General features: G+C 44.8%; 1 protein-coding gene across 1 annotated transcript in view; it reads left to right on the top strand.

Annotated features, from left to right (window-relative positions):
• The window catches only part of TMEM135 (transmembrane protein 135), a 319,952-nt gene that overhangs the window by 5,735 nt on the left and 291,368 nt on the right, over positions 1-22,849 (top strand). The window contains exon 2 of the mRNA XM_066587149.1: positions 22,276-22,403. Coding sequence (XP_066443246.1) covers positions 22,276-22,403 — 128 coding nt within the window. The remainder of the gene's footprint in view (positions 1-22,275; positions 22,404-22,849) is intronic.

Below are 22,849 nucleotides of genomic sequence, written 5' to 3'. Positions count from 1 at the left end.
CATCCATAGACATCAATGGGGCCCGTCCGCGCAGAATCCACGCTAAAATATAGCATGTTATGATTTTTCTTACGTACGCGAAATTCATACCCGCAGGCGTGAAGGAAAGTTTGAAACTACAGGCCCCTCAATGCCTGCGTATTACAGAGGATCATCCGCGCGGACGGCGATTGGGGAATCCGCAATTTTAATCCGGTGGTGTCAGACCTCTCTAGAGTTGCGGATGCCATGTATCCATGCTGGATCCGATTACGTGTAGCACTCACGTATGTGGAGGACGTGATACATTGACCCCTGTTGAGTTACAGTCACCTCTTGGCGGAGCTTCTAGGTAATAGGTCATAGTTCACAGATAGCAGCAGATGAAGCCGCGCCAATTAACCGGCCAAGGTAATTAGAAGCCGAAGTTCACTTACTAGAAAGATGATTGTGGAAGGAAGCCCGATACACCGACCCCAACGGTGAGGTGAAGCCCTGCTCACCCACCCCAGTATATGCCTGATGACTCTCCCAACGTATATATATATACCGCACATATGTAACAGCGCTGCGTGCGTCTGCCAAAAAGTGAATAAAAATGATACCAGATGCACTTTTTACATTTTTTGCTAGAGGTCTTTGCGATGGAACGTTTAGTACAACCACAAGGACAGTCTTCTGGCACACGTCCGGGTCACGGTCCTTGGTGCGAATGTTTAACCCTTTCCAATCCACCGTCTGACGTCTGAAGACATTCTGATTGAAGCCTGTACAGCTCCGATGTCGGAAGACGTCCAGCAGGGTATTCTTACTGTATATTACTGGCTGCTCTGTTGTCAGGGGCCTCTCTAGCATGTCAGATACCACAGTACTGGCTCTAGCCAGCAGATGGCGCCATTGTATAATGGCAGAAAGAAAAAGCCCCCTAGGAAACCCTGAATCCAAAATTGGCATTTTGGCGAGTGATTATCGGGTCGAGTTTCACGGTCCGATATCGCGCTCGTCCGTGTGAAATTAGCCTTAAGTCGCTTCGCGTGGGACAGTTATGGTCTGAATAGTAAAGCGAATGTAAGCAGCAGTTGTTCCATGTGAACGCGGCCACCGACCCGGTGCAGAGGGAGAGGTCGCTCACTGGTCGCTTTGTTTCAGCTCACCAAAAAATAGTCACTAGTTGCTTAATTATCGTCTGGCGTAAACAGGTAGCTACTGTCTTCCAACGACTAGCCAATAGCTTCTCAGGCTTGTTTGGCGTGCGCCTCCCATCGAATATTGATTGGCTGCTGCCTTTTTTTAATCATTTTGCTCCTCCCACTTAACGGGCATTGATTCCCCAAAACGCATAATGATCCTCAACGAAACAGTCGCCGCTGCCGTCTCTCGCTGGTTTGGCTATCCATGGCACACTCAGCGCTGCGGCCTCTCACAGCAGCGAGGGATCACTTGAAGACCAAGTTGGCGAGTTGTTAAAGGGGTTGTCCGAGATATATATACTCCCCTCTCTCCACTCCTGCAAGTCCCCCTGACTGCTCTGGGTCTCCCGGATGATACAATGTTTTCAGCCAGTGAGGCGGCTCAGGCTATTGTTACTGATGACCTATCCTCGGTATAGGTCCTCTATAGCTGATTGGCTGAGGTCTGCCACTAAGAACCCAACTGATCAGTTGTTGGAGCACCGGTAAAACACACCGGGTACAGAGCAGAAGCACAGCGCACCCCCGTGTAGTGGCAGTGATGGTAATTGCAGGCACAACTTCCATTAAAATCATTGATAGCTGTGCCAGCGGGTACCAGCACTAGCCAATACACAGGAGTCGGAGTGATCTGCTTCCGACCCAGACTCTGTGGGTTTTGCTCGTGACAGCGGGCGCCTGAACGGTTGTACAGCCAGCGGACCCCAGCTGATCAACTATTGATCGTGATTATAGGTCATCAATAAAAAAACCAAGAAAACCCACAGAGACTACTGCGGGAAAACCTTTTAGAAAGTGCACCATCTTCTTGCAGCACCACCACTGGTGAACTGAAGCATTACACGGTACCCTTTGGAATCAATGGGTGGTCCATGTAATGGATGGACGGGTTGGGTCCCTTCTCTAACGTATTGATGGAGATCCTGAATGGAACACTTCTACTAACTCAGGCTACCCTAATGCAACACTTAAACTTGGACTAGGTCAAGTACAGAGACCTAATGTGTTGTATGTCTGGGCCCTGGTTCTTGCTTCTGATTGGCATAGTCTCAGGTATCCGAGTCGTACACATTGAGGGCCTGTCCTTAGTCCTGGATAACCCCTTTAAAGAGGTCAAGGGAGGGAATCACCCTGTCCAGCACCGTCAGGGACCTCTGCTTCCGACCAGTTCTGACATTGGGTCCCATGCTGTAACCCTTCCGCTGCCAGTGGTGTCATTGCAGGGGGTTGGCTATTCGACTCCATTCCAGAACTAAGCAGTAACTCACATGCTGGTGATGGTTACAATCAAGGACTTCAAACCATTCGACAGTTTAAGCAGAAAGACACTCACTAAGGTCCTAGATAGCCGACTTGGATAATGGGTACTGCTTGGGTTGTTTTCTGTCGATGGCTATGAGAATGCTTATTAGCAGACCGCAACTATAGAGTTCTTATTACTGGACCACAACTATAAAACATCTTACTCTTATTACTGGACTATAATTATAAAGTCCTTATTACCGGGCAATGATTATAAAATCTTTTACTACTGGACCACAAGTATAAAGTTCTTAAAGGTGTTGTCTTGTTGTAAACTATTGATAACCTATCCTCAAAATAGGTCATCGATAGTGGACTGGCCATGGTCCCCCATTCCCACAGAGCAGTTGTTCGCTGGGCTGATGCATTGAGCCAATTTCTACAGGAAGCAGACAGCTCCGTTCCCACTGCAGTGGCCAGGTTTGATGTTACAGGCAAAGTTCTAATTGAACTGAATATGAACTTTACCTGTAATACCAAACCTGACCACTGAAGTCAAAACGGAGCTGTCTGTTTCCTGCAGATATCAGCATGAGTGCATCAGCCCAGTGAACAGCTGATTAGTTGGGGGTCCCTTATTGCAGCCCCCTATACTATTGATGACCCATCTTAAAGATAGGTTATCAATAGTTCACAACTGGACAGTCCCTTCAATACTAGATGACTATGAAATGTCTTATAACCGAACCATGATTATGAAATTTCCTATTCCTGGACCACAAATATAAAGTTGTTATTACAGACCCTCGACAATAAATGTTATTGGCGGACCACGACTATGAGATTCTTCTTGGACCGTGCTTATAACTGTCCACCACTACGAGCGTTCTTACTCCTGGGTCGGGCCCGTCTTACCGGCCTCTATACTTGTGCTTACTTCTGAGACTTGGTTGAGTTCTTCGAGATGCTGTCCGGCCTCAGCCCTCTCCTCTCGGGGACTCTGGCCGGCGCTCGGGCGGTGGGCCTGACTAACAGCCACATTCCTCTCCGTTTTCTTTTTGAGATTACAAATGATTTTGTTTTTTCAATTCGGCCAAATTTTCATTCCTGAGTAAGCTGTAAATGTCCTTTTTAGGTTCGGTTTGTGTGGAGCTGCCAACTTTTCTTTTGGCTGTACGAACCATTAAATCTGTAATTCATTTTAGGATTTTTATTGTCTTTACCCTTGTCGAAGAAATTACAGATAATTCCCGATGCGTCATCATCATTACATACCTGAGAAACCACAAACTCTCCAACGTCCGGGGGTCCAGAGTCCGGCCTGCTAGCCACACAGGTATTGGTAAAGTCATCCAGATGACACCTATGTGCTTATTGTAAGAAGCTGGCGTTGTATGGACGTCATAGTGGTGCCCAATAAGGTAACCCTTCAGGCTGGGTTCACCTCTACACTGGGACCGCTGTTCGGAGGTTCCGGCACAAAATTCTGCATGTAACACTTTTTCTTCGGGTAAAAGGCGGGCCGACTAGGTGGAAATCAAATGGACTCTATTGTAGTCAAGGAGGTCTGTTCGGCGCTATTTGGTTCCGTGAAAAGACGGACCTGTTCGGCCAGGGAATTCCCCTTTCCTGCTCCGCCACGGATGTGAAAGCAGCCTTATTGAAACCTTCTACCGTAACCAGATATGGGACGACACGTCGGGCACAGATGCCAAAAAGGTCGTTCCCGCAATAATCGTTCCTGCGTTTTTACACAGGAATGAGCATCGCTCAGTGAATGGAGGTGGAGCGGGCCGGAGAACGTTCTAGCCCACCTGCTACATTCACAACACGGGCCGCATCGTCATTCAGTTTTCTGTATGTAGAAATTGAAGGATGAACAAGAAGCAAACAAATTTTCATTCGGCATTCAGTCGGGGTGTGCCTTTACACTGAGTGATAATTGTTAAGCTTCCCATTGGATGCCGAAATCTGAATGATTTATCGGTCCGTGTAACGGGGCACATCTACCTTCAGGTATTCATTGTTAACGGCTGTAAACGGAGCCAGTCAATCAGATGAGTCCATCCAAAAATGGACAACTTAGCTTACTTTTTCAGCAGTTTGCACCCTTTTTTTAGTGTACTATATATACTCAAGTATAAAAAATACATACTTACATCTCTGCCGCTGCCGGGGCTCAGGCGCGTTTAGTCTCTTGGGTCCCGTCACTGTAAAGAAGTTCTTTCAGCAGCCGGGGATTTAGAATCCTCGCCTGCTGAAAGGGCTGCGTCTGATTGGCTGAGCGCTCAGCCAATCACAGGCAGCGCTCAGCCATTCATTGATTGACAGCTGAGCGCTGCCTGTGATTGGTCACAGCCCTCATCTAAACACAGGCAGCACTCGGACATTCAATGAATTCAGTGAATGGCCGAGCTCTGCCTGTGATTGCCTGAGCGCTGTGACCATTGTTGAAAGCAATGGTTCACGGACCATGCATTTCCCACCCTAGGCTTATACTCGAGGTACCTAATTTTCACAGTTTTTTTGTGGTAAAATTAGGTGCATCGGCTTATACTCGGGTCGGCTAATACTTGAGTACATACAGTCTTTTTATTTTTTTGTAGTATCCTTCTAAGCATTTGCAAAAAAAAAGGGATCCAAAAAACAGAACACATAATGGATACAAACCGGAGGGATTTCTTTTGCACCCATACTCCTTTGATACCAATATAAAGGAAACAACAGAAGTTACTTTTCATCCGGTTTCCATTTTTTTCAAATGGCAAAAAGAGCAGCACAGCCGACTACTGATTAGCTTCCGTGAAAAGAAAGAGAAACCCGATGGATTGGACAGAGATGCACCGGGAGCCCTGAGAACATCATTCAGATCAATGGGAAATGGAAACATTTGGTTCTGTCTTTCTGTCCTAATGATGAAGCCAAAGAACAGAAACCTCAAACGCAGATGTTCATGGAGTCTTCGTCCGGCTGCACACGACCGGGTCGGGATCCCGCAGCAGAACCGACCCTCTGCCCGGCCGGTGACCCCGCGTACCTGTCTTCTTTTCTCCTTCTCTGTGCTGCATATGGTTCGTACGGCTCGCCGTCGGACATGTGCAGTAGAGATTTTCCCATGCTAGGCGATAGCGCAGAATCCACGACCTGTTCCCAATGTTAATTACGGACAGGCCGCGGGTCAGATGGCTTCCACTAACTTCAATGTACAGGAAAAGTAATGTATGTACACAGTGACTCCACCAGCAGAATAGTGAGTGCAGCTCTGGAGTATGTTTAGGCTGTATGTTTAGTATCTACCAGAATATGCAACCGACATACATGTCTAATGCTTCATTTACACGGGATGACTGTTGGCTAAACTCAGGATCAGTGCAGGATAAGTAATGTATGTACACAGTGACTCCACCAGCAGAATAGTGAGTGCAGCTCTGGAGGATAATACAAGATGTAACTCAGGATCAGTAGAGGGTAAGTAATGTATGTACACAGTGACTCCACCAGCAGAATAGTGAGTGCAGCTCTGGGGTATAATACAGGATGTAACTCAGGAGCAGTACAGGATAAGTAATGTATGTAGGCAGTGACTCCACCAGCAGAATAGTGAGTGCAGCTCTGGAGTATAATACAGGATGTAACTCAGGATCAGTACAGGATAAGTAATGTATGTAGGCAGTGACTCCAGCAGCAGAGCATCTGTTCCGAAAAGGGCAACCTCGCTGTAGGAGAGAGACTGAAAACCAGTCTGAGGTGCACTGATAATACTTAACAATAAACCACAGAGTTTAAGGAACCTAAAAAAGGAATTTCGGTTGTGAAACACATTTTTAAAATTTCATATATGAAAGGTGTTGGCGCCCTGTTTATGCACCGCTGGTTATGGGTATGAATCACGCAGCAATTATCTTCTTATCCTGTCCTCCATTTCTGATGTTTCCGTGCATCACTATTTGCCAATATGACCGCCACATCCCTGTTGACAAGCTGCTTGAAACTACATTTACCACAATTCCTTGCTCTGAACTTCCTTCCTGAGCGTATCCCCATTAAGTGCTGCCCTGCTATTTGCCAGCAGGCTGGCCCCAAGAGCTGAATAGAAATAAAGCCATCCCTGGTTGTTCTTTCTGAGCATGCTCGACCTGTAGTGTTGAAATAGTTGCTGGTCGTATCCATGGCAACCTAGGAATAAACACCTCTGATATGCCAGGAGAAGGTAATGGCTTATAAACCTACAGACACGAAATCCAAAGTAGAACCACATTGCAAACATTGATAACATTTGATTAGCATTCATTTGACCGCAACTTTGCATAATCTGAATATTCCTTTAAGTAGGAAGCTAATGGCAACAGGATTACTGAATGCAGGATACTCCTGTCACACCGAGGGGGTGAGTGCACTGGATGTGTAACGGACAACCCTTGCACCAAGGAACCAGTTTAAATACCTTTACATGGATATTGGTAAGCTGACTTGGGTGAAAGACAACCCCGCCAGCCTATCAGGGCTGGCACCATTATGTTACTCCCTCAGTGTCCAGCGCAGAATGACTCTGCACATGTGCCACCTGGCACATCGCGTGGTCCAGGCTGCTGTTCACCCCCGACCTGAGCATTCTTGAACGGATACATCGTGGATTTGCAGTAAAACATGTACCATTTTTTCCCCCTGCTGATTCTATGTCTTGTGTGAACATACCCTGCAACAACTGATGGACTGTGGCGCCAGGAGTTGGGCCCTGAGAATCACAAAGGATAGATTAACCGGACAACCCCTTTAAGGGGTTAAATTGTAGTGGCGTGGTTATTTGCCTTGGACAACTTACATTTTGGAAGTTTTAATTTCCTGTCCTGTATTTTGTAGATTGCTTGTTACCAAGAACATGGACATGACACAACTGGCTTTAGTTACTCCATGGGTTTGGACACCGGTCGGAACTACTTCACCCACTTTCCAAAACATTCATGTTTTATGTGGATTTAATGAGCGCGCCCGGCCCCTCCATCGCGGGGGTGTAATCCTAGCGCCGTGCTTGTTGGTCACACAGATCAGCAACACTCCACTTTGTCATGGAGATTTGATACTTTAGCCAGAACAGAAAGGTGGCCGAAGCCAGGAACAACAGGATGGTGGTCATAACCCTCTCAATTAATGGTACTTACTTCCAAAATGGGCCTCTTGTATCGAGAACCCAATCATTAGTTATCCATATAATGTGTAGATGGATTTAGCTCTGGCAGCTGCATAGTTCTATCTTCTGAACTGTAATTGATGCTTAGAATTTGACTTTCTCAATATGTAGACAGTTTTCTATGAAGCTTTACTGGAAGTTGGGCTTTTCCTTTTTGTAAAGCTCAGCACCGATGAGAACTGAACCGTTGTGCTGTATGAGAATGTTTAGCAGGACTCAAAAAAAATTTATTTTAAGAAAAAAAAACAAAAACTATCTTTGGTTGTGTCACCATGTGCGTACATATCCATCTATTGTTGGTTGTGCCACCATGTGCGTACATATCCATCTATTGTTGGTTGTGTCACCATGTGCGTACATATCCATCTATTGTTGGTTGTGTCACCATGTGCGTACCTATCCATCTATCGTTGGTTGTGCCACCATGTGCGTACCTATCCATTTATCGTTGGTTGTGTCACCATGTGCGTACATATCCATCTATTGTTGGTTGTGCCACCATGTGCGTACCTATCCATCTATTGTTGGTTGTGCCACCATGTGCGTACATATCCATCTATCGTTGGTTGTGTCACCATGTGCGTACATATCCATCTATTGTTGGTTGTGTCACCATGTGCGTACCTATCCATCTATCGTTGGTTGTGTCACCATGTGCGTACCTATCCATCTATCGTTGGTTGTGTCACCATGTGCGTACATATCCATCTATCGTTGGTTGTGCCACCATGTGCGTACATATCCATCTATTGTTGGTTGTGTCACCATGTGCGTACATATCCATCTATCGTTGGTTGTGCCACCATGTGCGTACATATCCATCTATCGTTGGTTGTGTCACCATGTGCGTACATATCCATCTATCGTTGGTTGTGTCACCATGTGCGTACCTATCCATCTATTGTTGGTTGTGTCACCATGTGCGTACCTATCCATCTATCGTTGGTTGTGTCACCATGTGCGTACATATCCATCTATCGTTGGTTGTGCCACCATGTGCGTACATATCCATCTATCGTTGGTTGTGTCACCATGTGCGTACATATCCATCTATTGTTGGTTGTGCCACCATGTGCGTACATATCCATCTATCGTTGGTTGTGTCACCATGTTGCGTTCGCACATATCCATCTATCGTTGGTTGTACCACCCTGTTGTGTTCACACATATCCATGTATCATTGGTTGGGCCACCATGTTGTGTTTGTACATATCCATCTATCGTTGATTGTGCCACCCTGTTGCGTTCGCACATATCCATCTATCGTTGGTTGTACCACCCTGTTGTGTTCACACATATCCATGTATCATTGGTTGTGCCACCATGTTGTGTGCGTACATATCCATCTATCGTTGATTGTGCCACCATGTTGTGTTCTCACACATCCATGTATCATTGGTTGGGCCACCATGTTGTGTGCGTACATATCCATCTATCGTTAATTGTGCCACCATGTTGTGTTCGTACATATCCATCTATCGTTGATTGTGCCACCATGTTGTGTTCGTACATATCCATCTATCGTTGATTGTGCCACCCTGTTGTGTTCGTACATATTCATCTATCGCTGGTTGTGTCACCATATTGTGTGCGTTACATATCCATCTATCGTTGGTTGTACCACCCTGTTGTGTTCGTACATAATCATCTATCGCTGGTTGTGCCACCATGTTGTGTTCGTACATATTGATCTATCGCTGGTTGTGCCACCATGTTGTGTTCGTACATATCCACTATCGTTGGTTGTGCCACTATGTTGTGTTCACACATATTCATCTATCGTTGGTTGTGCCACCATGTTGTGTTCGTACATATCCACTATCGTTGATTGTGCCACTATGTTGTGTTCGTACATATTCATCTATCGCTAGTTGTGCCACCATGTTGTGTTCACACATATTCATCTATTGTTGGTTGTGCCACCATGTTGTGTTCACACATATTCATCTATTGTTGGTTGTGCCACCATGTTGTGTTCACACATATTCATCTATTGCCGGTTGTGCCACTATGTTGTGTTCACACATGTATCATTGGTTGTGTCACCATGTTGTGTTCGTACATATCCACTATCGTTGGTTGTGTCACCATGTTTGGTTCGTACATATCCATCTATCGTTGGTTGTGCCACCATGTTGTGTTCGTACATATCCACTATCGTTGATTGTGCCACTATGTTGTGTTCGTACATATTCATCTATCGCTAGTTGTGCCACCATGTTGTGTTCACACATATTCATCTATTGTTGGTTGTGCCACCATGTTGTGTTCACACATATTCATCTATTGTTGGTTGTGCCACCATGTTGTGTTCACACATATTCATCTATTGCCGGTTGTGCCACTATGTTGTGTTCACACATGTATCATTGGTTGTGTCACCATGTTGTGTTCGTACATATCCACTATCGTTGGTTGTGTCACCATGTTTGGTTCGTACATATCCATCTATCGTTGATTGTGCCACTATGTTGTGTTCGTACATATTCATCTATCGCTGGTTGTGCCACCATGTTGTGTTCACACATATTCATCTATTGCCGGTTGTGCCACCATGTTGTGTTCACACATATTCATCTATTGCCGGTTGTGCCACCATGTTGTGTTCACACATATTCATCTATTGCCGGTTGTGCCACCATGTTGTGTTCACACATGTATCCATGTATCATTGGTTGTGCCACCATGTTGTGTGCGTACATATCCATCTATCGTTTTCCAGACTTTCCTCTAAACATAAGCTGAAATAGACAACATACCATGTGTGAGCCGAAGCTGCTGAACACTGAAGAGACCTTTCACGACTGTGACTTCCCTGTATAGATATGCTCCCCGTGACCCCGGAGTGCAGCATAAAATCATGTGGCAAGTTTTCCTTGGTTCATTTTAAGTGTCTACCCACATTCAATGGAACAATCCAGCGATCTGAGCGACTTCCAACAAGGCCGGTCATCGGTGCTGGACTAGCCGGGCCGGGATGTCACTGCCAACCTTGTAGGGTTTTCTTGTTTAACAGTGTGGTGAGTATACCGAGAATGCTGTGATCGAGGAAAACATCCAGCGAAAGGGGCTCCTGTGGGCACAAGAGGGCAAGAATGGTATCACTGAGCAATGGAAAAACATCTGGTCAGATGGGTCCACATTCCTGTTGGACTGATAGGAGTCAGAATTTGGCACAAACTGTATGAAGAGATAAACCCTTTCTGTCAGGTAGGAAGAGTCTCAGCTGGTGGATATGGTGGAGTCATGGCGTGAATTCCATAGTGTGAATGACCTTACACCGACAGACTCTTCTATGCGGAGAGGGAGAACAGGTTCTACTACTGATACAACACCTGTTGCTTGGGGTTTATACAGTGGAGTGTATATTACCCAGTAGACAGAACATGGAGGTGATTCACACATACATTAAAGGCAGAAATTATTAAGGTTCTTCTATCTCGGCCCACCTGTAGAGGGCAGCAATCTACTGCCCTCCTATATAAAACGATTATTGGCGCTGGGTTGTGCAAAACTGAAGATAATCGGTCCGTGTGAACCCTGCCGGCGACTGAACAATGAACAACCATTTGTTTGCTTATCATTCATTGGGCAGGCTTAAAAAATAAACTATATAAACAGGCAGCCATACATGCTGATTTCTGATTGGCCAGCACTGCTCGCTTGAGCGGTGCTGGCCTATCAATGCTTTATGTAATGTCTTAGACTACCGATTCACCACCCATGCTTAATGTGCATCAGAGTCATTACACAGTCATTTTAGATTACCGAAGCGCGGTCCCAGGAATCGGCAGATCGGCGGTTGTATGGGAATAAGGCTGGGTTCACACAAACGGGTCAGATTCCATCTCTGAGCCTCGCCAGTGACCCTGCGTACCTGATTTCTCTGTATTGCAGATGGCCGCAGCGGCTTGCCCGCAGTCATGCGTAGCACGGTTGTTTTTATTCTTCGTTGTATGTATGTTCCGCGCCATCGCTAAGCGATAATGTGCGGACCCGCAGCCCTTATACAGTGTATTCTGATGGCATGTTTTCTGTGTGTGTATATGACTGACTGACTCACTGACTGACTCGCCAAAAGTTCTCTAACTTCCCGAAACATGAATTTTGGCACAAGCCTAGATTATCTCCAAAATAGGAAAAGTAATTGGGTCCCAACTCGATTATTCAATTCTAGCGCAAAAGAATTGGCGTCAAAATTTAACGTACATAATCTAAATCTCTCACTTCCCAATGTCATAGAAATCTAAAATTTGGCACGGGCATTGATTATGTCATAAAAAGGAAAAGCTAATGGGTCCCAACTCGATTATTCAATTCTATGCGCAAAAGAATTAGTGTCCAAATTTTACGTACGGAATCTAATTCTCTCACTTCTTGGTGTCATAGAAACGGGAAATTTGGCACGAGCATTGATTATGTCATAAATAGGAAAAGTTAATGGGTCCCAACTCGATTATTCAATTCTAGTGCAAAAGAATTAGCGTCCAAATTTTATGTACGTAATCTAATTCTCTCACTTCCTGATGTCATTTTATATAAAGGAAACGTCACATGGTTACCTCCCCGTGGTGTTTCCTGGGTAACGCAGAGAACTATGCAAAATGGTGAACATATGTTTTTCCTCAGTATCTCTAAAGTAACCACGACTTCATAAGGTTTTCCGTATGAACACCAGATAAACACCAGTACCAAATTAACTCGGGCGAAGCCGGGTATATCAGCTAGTATATATATATACACACACACCAATGTCTGTTTTTATTTTCCTTATACAAATCCAGTTACTAAAGCTCCCGTCTGCATTATTGCCTGCGCGTTCTCACATACCCCATGATGCGACGCATACAGGAACAAGACTTTCTGAAGTACATGAAATTTGTATCCAGACTCCAGAAAAATGTGGACGGGACAAAGCGCTGCTGAGCCCCAGAAATCTTCTGTCAAGAACACAATCCTTGGAAGCAGAAGGTTAAAGCTCAGTGGAATGTAAAGTCCCTGTATAAGTACAATGCATCAGTTGTTATTTTGTCTACTATGACTGCTTTAGACATTTAAGTTCCAGCAAGGAATTCAATTCGAAATCCAGTCTTTCAGTGGATTACATCTTAAAGGAAAAAGAAGGAAAAAAATCCGATGCAAATACATCTTGGCAGATCTTGACAACATCACAGTCGAAACTCCAAACTTTCTCAAAACTTCCAGCGCGTTCAGGACGTTGGATCTGCCTTTATTTGCAGCGTTCTTCACTTTTTGCACAGTGTGCGATGCCAACTTTTGTCAGCTATAAGAGCCGCCTAGGACATTCCAAGTTCATTACCGTGACTTTAAGGAGACCATACAAACCTCTTCAAGACCAATCAGCCGCTTGGTTCTGAAGGTGACTCATACGGTATAGCAGCGTTGTGCGTCTCGCAGTGCTTGGCTTCAAGAGTTCTTATTTCTTAAGATGCCAGAGATTAATGCAAATGATACAGAGGGCTATAACCGTAGCAAATCGATTACATATGCACGGGGAAGGTTATGCTATACCAAAGGCCTGAAGGCAAAAAAGTTAGGAGCAAAATACAATTGTTCAGTTCTCTCACTTTACTACTTTTACAACAGCCGTGGCTGCCCACCATGGCAAAAATGCCCGTAGGCATGAGATATTTTTCGATGGAATCAACTAAGATTCTAATATCCATGGAAGTAAGTTTGCCCTACATGTATGTGGGCCCTTGGGTAACAAGAGTCATCGTGAACATACTTGGACACCAATCCTTGGGCAAGTGGACCATGTTTTCACAATTCCCAGTCATTGTTACAAGGCTTGTATAAAGAGTCTAACATTGACTTGCAGGAATGCTGCCTTCCAATAGGTGGTGCTGCAGAGGTGTTGTTCCATCTACCTTATTTGCATATTACCCAGAGGAGCACCTTCTAGGTGCTCTCCCTAAGGAGTAAAGATAGCATTTCTGACCCACATCACAGGCCTCTCACTTGCCAAACCAGAAACCTATTGCACACTGATGAGGGGCAAATGCCCCAAAACAGCTGTCTGTGTATGGATTCTGGCTTGGCTTTCAATTCCCAGTCATTGTTATGAGGCTTGTGTAAAGAGTCTAACATGGACTTGCAGGAATGCTGCCTTCCCCTAGGTGGCGCTGCAGAGATATTGTTCCATCTCCCTTATTTTTACTGGGATAATCATGAGCCCTTTATTCCCAGTGGCCCCTGACAGTAGCCCTTGTTCATTGGGTATTGAGCCGCAGTACAGGCATGAAGGACCTGCAGCACATTCACTATGTTCAGTAGCCGGAATCCCCAACTATCAAACATTGATGGTCTATTTTAAAGGGGTTTTCTGGGACATAAAAAAGTTACGAGAGCTTAAAATAAAAAAATGTAATACTTACCTATGTTGTTCCCCGTCCAACACTGCAGACTCCATGCCCACCACTTGGAATCTGGAAGAAGCGGCCAACAGTAACGCGCCATTGATTGTGCACAAGACCGCTCAGCCACTTACAGGCTTTAGTGGTGATTCTTCTATGGCCGCTGAAGCCTGTGAGTGACTGAGCAGTCATGTGCACAGTGAACAGCACGTGCCTGCCGCTGCTTCTGGGGGTCCATGCGGCGGGCACTAGGGCTGCAACGCTGGACGGGGAGCCACTGGGATAGGTGAGTGTTTATTTTTCCTTCATTTTAAGCCCTTTTAACTTTTCTTTTTAATGTCCTGGAAAACCCCTTTAAGTGAAGGTCATTAAAGTGACCCTTTGCTTGTGGGCCAGACTAGAGGTTATATTACCTGGTTCCCTCTTTTATAGGGGTCTCACAAGAACGGATTCTAATTGCGGAATCCACGATTGCCGCCCGCGCGGAGGATCTACGGCAAAACACAGACGAATTGTGTATTCCGTGAGCAGAAGAAAAATCGCAGCGTGCTGCATTTTGCCGCTGCCAGCCGTATGACAGCAATATGAGAAACTCTGCGATCCTCTGCCGCGGCTGTCACAGTGACGCCAGACTCTTTGGCCATGATAACGCCTTGCATCCGCGGGACTTTCACATGTGCAATATGAGGGCGGGAATCACGGCACCATGCCGCGCTCACCCATGTGAAGTTGGCCTTAAAGAGATATTCTCATCCCAGTCATTTATGGAAATGTAACAGCTTGTGGTCCTTAAGACCTCCACCTAGAGGCAGAATGGGGGGCCCATGGTTCTGGTTCCACCAAGCAAAGTGGCTGGCAGCGTCTGGTGAAGTAGCCCAGCATTTGCATGGTTCTCTCCCTTAATACATATGGTAGTTATCAAAGATCCAAGGAACCTGAGATAGGACCCCCGACTATCAGACTATTATACCATTTCAACATGGAGCCCCTCGTCGGAGAGCAGCAATGTAAGAAAGTCTCTTGGTGGCTCCTTAGCCCACCATGCCTTTTATTAGATAGCTGCATAGTATTACCTATCAGCTGAAGAACAAATATGGACCCGACAAACGTAACCCAGCGATTACAGCTTATTATTGGGAGCCGGACCTGCAGCGATCAGCTGATTGTCTGGCCGGCTGTTTTTAGCGGAGGGGTTGTTTAAGACTTCACAAAAAAGGGCATCTTAAAGGGACTTATTTACTAATTCTACGCATTCATATTTTACTATACAAAGTGCTCCGCTACTAAGCCGGGAGGAGTTTTCTTGTCCCCTACGGGATTTTGGCACTTTTTTCGTGCAAGTTTTCTCTTTGTGGTGTTGAGTTTCACTACATTCAACCTGGATGCTGCAGAAATAATGCAGAGCGTCTTACATACACCAGTACTCAGCCTGAAGGCCATTCTTGGCAGTGCAATACCTCTAGAATAATGATACAATCGCATCAATGTGTCCTAATATATTCTATTTCCACTCATATTATTTTCTTTTCAGGGGTGGTCTCTTTAGTACCCCCCCCCCCATGCTTGGATATACTTACTGTTCTGCCTCTTACCGGGATTTGCAGTGCTTGGCTCAGTAACGCACTGTGACGGCTGATTCTCCATCGCTTTCTCTGTGATGCCAACTTTTTGGTTTGCTAGTTATTATAATTTGAAGCTCTTGGCGTAGTAACAGTTTTTTGGATTATTTAAGGTTTTGTTGGCGGGCTGACTGCCAGTGTTGATTCCAGGCGGGTACAACTTGTAGGCATGTACCACAAGACGGTCTATAAAGTGTTACAGCCCTTTAGGATTGCAGGACGTACATTGTGGGTAACCCAGTCCGGGTGTTTTTGAGGTTTTGTTCATATCCTACTTGTCTAATCATGGTGGCAGACATTAAGGATTTGCTACAGTCTTCTCTATCACATTGCAGATTCTGTGTAAGGGTACTTTTACATTGTGTTTCCCCTTACGTCCAGAGCCGTGCCCTAAAAATGGGATTGGGTCGTAATCCCTAGACGTAAGATATCTTGGCCATTATAGACAGCTATAGAAAGGGAGACCAATAGGACTCTGTTTCGGCAGGTTTAAGTTCAGTTCAGACATTTTGTGCCGGAAGGAACACCATGGTCTGTTGGTCTTCCTTTCAGTAGCTGTTTATACTGGCCATGATATGTTACGTCCAGAGGTCCCATCTTAATCCTGTTTTGAAAATTATAGATGCAAGCAGGAGCAGGATCTTAGACGTAAGCTATCTTGCCATTATAGGCCTCTAGGGACAGCAGTTTTACGCTCAATTCCGGTGTTCAGTGCCGGAAATAACATGGGGAGATCTATTGGTCTCCACTTCAGCAGCTTTCTGTGTGGGCCGTGATAGCTTACGTCCAGGGATTCCATATCGATCACGATTTTAGTATTTCAGAGTAAGCCGGGATAGGACCTTTGGACGCAAACTGTCTTGGCCAATATAGACCACTGTAGACAGCAGGTTTATGTCCAGTTCTGGCATTCCATGCCATAAAGAATATCATGATGAAGACCTACTTATCTCTGTTGCAGCAGCTGTCCATACTGGCTCAAATGGCTCCAGGGATTCTGCCCCAATCTTGTTTTCGGGATTTCAGGCGTAAGCCAGGATGGATCCCCGGGACGTAAATGGGAAATGTAATGTGAATGTACCCTAAGGGTTCTGACCAGTCGTTGATCTGGAAGGGAAAAGGTTAAGACCAAACTAAATTTCTCTGGTATTTCAGATGGCATTTGCATATGCAGCCTAAATGCCAAGACTTATTTAGACGCTCAACTGCCATGGTCTTTAACTGATTCATTTGGCACAGGACTTGTAACAAGAATTGCACAAAGAATTCCACAAGAAGGACGTTTTTCTCAAAGAAAGGAAATAAAACACATAAGATAATAAACAACGCGAGCAACTTGATAACTGGCAGAACATTCCATAATCATCTTACATTGGGAACCTTTTTCATTTTGGGTTTGGCAGCTTTTCCCAAAAGAGAAATTTGCAGCCAAGTAGACCCCTGTCCAAAACTATTTGGTCTTAAATTTTTTAAGTGTAACTGCATGTCAAATGTTTTGGTCACTGGGGGTCCGGCTGCGGAGACCCCCTACTGATTGTAAGAATGAGCCTCTGAAGTGCTTGTCCAAGTGCGGTCACTGCTTGCCAGTCAAAACCGATGCCTCACATGAACCGTGAGAGCTGGAGACTGCCCACTGGACAGAGCATCGGTAGCAAAATCCAACAGGACTCAATACGGGTGAAAGCTGGCAAGCGGTAGACTCAACTGGAAATCGGCTGCAAAACTGTGTAGCTGGCCAACCCAAGGGTCCTCTGTCAGTCTGGAAATCAGTGATGGTCCGGGATCACTGACATCACCAATGAGATCTTTTGCTATGTGTTTAACATTGTTTTCTCCATTAAAGAGGTATTCCCATCTTAGACTTTTATGGTGATTCGACCTCTGGGACGGGTCCCACATTAGTGGTTGGCCATCAGTTTGCGCTTTCCATTTTCCAGCGGTGCCATTAGTCATTTCGATATAATTTTAGCGCCAGTCCTTCTAACTCATCACTCCCATTTGTATGCACTTTCTATAATAATAACCTTCCTTGCCAAATTCTTTGGAAACTAATTTGTTGGTATCGAAAGACTCTCCATCATGCAACGGCCGCGGTATTACTTACTATGAAAACAACTTGTCTTCTTTTTCACACATTCCTCCTGGGCCATTACAGTCACTGCAGTGGAAAACTTTATTTTGTTAGTTTATATTGGATTTAGAAAGCTCCGTTCTTTGGATTCACTTGGGAGTCGATGGAACTTTCCTATGGAGTGTATGGGAAGGTCACAGCGCTTACAAAAATTAATTTATGTGCGATTACTGTTGTGACTATTTCTTGAGTAATGGGAATGCTATCTGCCCTTGTTAGTCACCAATTAAATTGATGTACAGCTGTGCAGGCGGCAGGGCTGAGAGGCACTTTCTCATCGAAGGGGTGAAATAACATAATACATCTATGATATGTTAGGGGCGGTAATGTTTCTCATTGTGGTGAGCACTGAGTAAGTGTGAGGGGACTTATAGGCCATGCAATGCACCTCTGGGAAAATTGGTATGTAAATGAGGGATGGCACAATGACTCTGCAGCGCCACCTGTTGAAATATAGCTGACCTACAAGTTAGTATCCGACCTTCTAGCAGGCCTTCCAAGAGGATATAAACCAAATCACAGTCTTCTCCATAAGGAAAAGATCACCATGAACAGACCGCTGCTTTGGGGTTCTTTCCCCTCATAGTGCACAGTAGGTTTCTGGTGGGCAAGGTGATGTTGTGAGAGGCCCATGATGATGTCTGGAGACATGGTAGTACCAAGAGAGAGAGCTGTCGGCTAATTAAACGTTCATTCAACAGACTTCTAATGCCTTATTAGACATCCTGATTATCGGGCAGGAATGTTCGAATGAATGTTTATTTGCCGACAGTCGGTCCATGTAAAAAGGCCAATGATCAGCCAACGAACGAGAGGATGTTGGCTTGTTGTCTGATCATTAATTTTAAGCAAGCATTAAAATGCACGCTCGTTGGCTGTATGTTTTCCCATGTGAACAGGCCAAATGACTGTACTTTTGATTGTTAGTCCCCAGACTTGTGATTCTTGGCTCGTGTAAAGAAAGGCAAAGGAGCGCCAATCAAAATACTTGTCTATCCGAGTATGTTTGCAGTTGGCCAAGATCTGCCTATGTAGATGGACCGTAAAGATTCATTTAGACACAAAGATAATTGATTTCTTTATTTTTTTTTTGCCTAAACTACTACTTGGCACTAATGCCTATTAGTACCAATTATTAGTGTGTGAGCCTCCTGGTAGCTGTATTCTGACCACCTGCTGCTCTCTGAATAAATTCCCTTTGTTCTGCCATGGGCTGACAGCTGATACAATGTTATCAGCTGTAATGAGCTCTCCCCGGGCAGAGTGCGTTCCGTCTTATCAGCTGTTCTGGTGAACGATGCATTTTGTTCGGCAGAAAAGCGAAAGTTGGGCACATTTACATGCAAAGTTATCACTCAAAAGATGATAATTGTGTCTAAATGGACCTTAGAACTGGTCATACACATAATCTTATCTCTACAAGAACAAAAGAACCGGAGAGTTGAACTATAACCTACCCAATCCTTATCTTCTCCCACATCTGCTATTGGGGAAGTCTGGAGGCCACCATGCAGATTAGGTAGGACATACATCTAAGGCCTCCTGCACGCGGCAGAGACGGATTCTGCATGTGGAATCCAGCCCTGGGAGCAGCGGTGTCCGCGTGTGCCTGCTTACTCTCGTTTGCATTTGTACTGTGGGTGCTCCGTACGGCTTGCCGTCGGACAAGCGCAGTACCGTTTTTTTTTTTTTTAAACTCCTGATTGTCAATTGTGGAAGGACTGCTAATCGGATGGCTTCCATTGACTTCAGTGGAAGCTGTCTGTGCGGAATCCGCGAAAAAATGGGGCATGCTGTGATTGTTCCTTCACTTGCAGAAACCACAACTGGTTTCTGCAAATGTGCAGAAAGAATTGATTTCCCATAGCATGCTATGGGCGGTATTTGGTGCGCACCTGCGGGGCGGATTCCACAGATACGCATGCGCCTGTGAGCAGGAGGCCTAACGTGTATAGCCAGCTGAAGAAGGGGGGTGTGTAAGATGGGAATTCTTTCTTCAGATGTGGGACAAGGCTACCCGTCTACATCTGTAGTGAGGTTGTAGGATTTCGTCAGACATTACCATTGTTGATTGGCTCTCCCTGGCCTTATCTGTAGTTGAGGGCAATAATACATAGTTCAGTGTTTATTAGCAGGTTGCACTTTTGAAAGGTTTCTGATAAGACAGAACTGGAAGTAGATTACAAAGGTCTCACATGATTATGTTACCAAGTACTGAAGTGATTCATCTAGGCTAAGTACATAAACCATACCTGATAGTACGGTACATGGAGGCTGATTTGTATCGATGCCAATTGATTTACAAAACAAGGAAATTCTATAGGTGACCACAGATCTTAGGCCTGGTTTAGACACAACGATTATTGCTCAAAAGATGTCTTTTGAGTGACTTTTGAGCGATAATCGTTGTGTTCATTTACAGGGCAAGGTGATCGTTCAAATGTTGAGCGATCACTTTGCGCTCCGAGCGGGGTATACAGAAGACAAACGGGGCCGCTTGTCTTCTGCATCCAGCTGTTCTCTACTCGGAGCGCTCAGCTCCTGCTGAACTAAAGTTTTTGCAAAGTTTGACCTAAAATGGGGTTCTACCAGTTTACTTTGCTCAACACTAGCGGCAACAAAACACACCTGGCACCATCTATCAGCTGGACTCTTTTTTTTCCTATGGAAGACTGGTTGTTGCCATAGAGTATGGGTTTTTGGTGAGCCCTTCGAATTTGATAGGATGTTTTGAACAGAACATACAGTCTGAGTTTTGAATATTTCCATTGATAAGAGCCAAACAATAAGGACAGCGGATTAAGTTACTTCTCTCCCAAGAAAATAAGGGTTCGACGGTTGAAAACCAATTTTGCGGTCCATATCTCCATAGACATCTGCTATCGGAAGGCCGATGATTGGCTGGTTTCACCGAATTTGTTACTAGATAATGTGTATGACCACCTTATAGTGGGAAGTCCCAAGTTTAGGATAAAGTCCTTATGCTGAAGTAGAGCAAAGAGATTAGGGTGTCTGTCTGGGATATTTTGTACAAATTTGACTTCTCGTTGGTTAATGTTGGCTTGTTGGGCTTGCTTATGATAATGCACATGTGGCACATCTAGGCCGGGTTCTCAGCCCCCGGACTGCAGTAAACTAGATGTTACGGTGTAGCACAACACCTTGTACATTAAACACATGCTGTGTTTTTCTGACTATGGCTGAAATATATATTAGGTGCATCTGAAATGGAAGCTCTTCCAGCTCTTCCTGCAGTCCGCATGTGTCTTGTATATTCCGTAATACAATTCAGTTGCTCCTATATCTGTACACTGGAGCATGGGTTTGTTGGTTTGGACATCTGGCATAAGTTGACATTTGCTCTCCCTTGAGTGGTGTTGATGGGTATTAGCTGCATTCTTCAGTATCTGGAATATTTTATAGGACAAGTCTCATTTCATCATCGGCATGGAGGGATTCGCTGTATAACCACATGGACAGAACGAAGAGATGGAAAGGGGATAACATGACCTACTGTAAAGGGAATCATTAAAGGGTTAAACATTTTGAAACAGAGTGACCAAAAAAGCGTTGTTAATTTTTGAACGACGTTCACCTTGCGGGGTAAATAATGCGTTACTTTGATAGATCGGACTTTTACAGACGCAGCGATACCAAACATGTATTTTTATTTTATGACTTTTATTTAGTCTAACCAATTACCTGTAATAACACAGTTCATTTATTACAACTTACTGGTGGATGCGCCGCAGTGTTTCTGCCACGTGGAAATATCCCCTATATGTTACATAAACCTACCCCTATAGTGTTCAGTCGGCACACGGTGTGTAACAGTGATTGCCAAATAGTTGTGCAATCACTTTTGTTCTTTTTATTAAGCAGGTTAATGGTGAGCCGATTGGATTCATTGTATAGGCAGATTTCCAAAAAATACAATGCAACGACAACTGGATTACATTATTCTCCATAACTGGGAAACCTAACGTGGCAGAAAAAAACGGATGTCATATTTGAATTCAGCGCACTAAGTTACTATGAGCGACCTATCTGCTCATCCGTTGGAAAAATTGTGTTGCACAGTGTTATCGTTAGAGATGAGCGAGCATACTCAATAAGACAAACTACTCGAGTGAGTAGTGCCTTATTCAAGTACCTGCCCGCTCGTCTCTAAAGATTCTGCTGCCGGCAGGGGGCGGGGAGGAACGGAGGGGAGATCTCTCTCCCCCCGCTCCCCTCTGCTCACTGCCGCAACTCACCTGTCACCGGTGCCGGCAGCCGAATCTTTAGAGACGAGCGGGCAGGTACTCAAATAAGGCATTACTCACTCGAGTAGTTTGCCTTATGGAGTATGCTCGCTCATCTCTAGTTATCGTTCATTTTCGCAAGATTCCACAATTCTGTGTAAAAGCTCTCTTGGTCGCTACAATGATTGTCACCTGATTTTCAGAATTTGTAGCTTAAAAAAAGCAGCTGTAACTCACTGATGTAGTATTTTTTTTTATTGAGAAATGTTCCTTTTAGTAAATTTTCCTTTTGCTTTCCAATGCAGGTAGCTGCAATCCTCCGGAGGAGAAAATTAGATTATTACTTGTACCGACTACTGCCCGAACTACTGAGGTCGACTTCCTTCTTATCTGCGAATGGAAGCCTATATATCGCCTTCTTCTGTATACTAAGGTCAGTATTTACTTGTTTCTATCTTCTTGCTTGCGGAGCTAAGATTTAGACCCCATTGACACTTACAGATGATTGCTCAAAAATCGCTCAAACGACAGTTTGAGTGACCGTTTTGAGCGATCACCTTTGCATAGTCTATAGTAGCTAAGTAGCTACTTAAGAGCTATGCAGGCGAAGCAAGACACCGCTGCTATCACTCAGCGAACAATGCAGCTATTCTGCATAAGCAAACAGCTGCATTGTTCTCTGCGATTACAGCTCGCGTCCCGCTGTCAACTTGTAGGCAGATACCTCTCTGGTTGCTTTGAGACACCAAGCAGGCAGGAGGGGGAAGGCAGGCACTTTGTACTTACTTTTTTTTTCTTTTTTTCACACGGGCGATCCATAGTGCATCTGCGCGGAAAAAAATTTGCATCCGCGATTCATCCAACAAAAAGGAATAAATA

The sequence above is a fragment of the Eleutherodactylus coqui genome, chromosome 1 (genome assembly GCF_035609145.1).
Source record: "Eleutherodactylus coqui strain aEleCoq1 chromosome 1, aEleCoq1.hap1, whole genome shotgun sequence".
Lineage (NCBI taxonomy): Eukaryota > Metazoa > Chordata > Amphibia > Anura > Eleutherodactylidae > Eleutherodactylus > Eleutherodactylus coqui.
The sequence above is the reverse complement of the archived record's forward strand: the minus strand, read 5'-3'. Positions and strand labels throughout refer to the sequence as shown.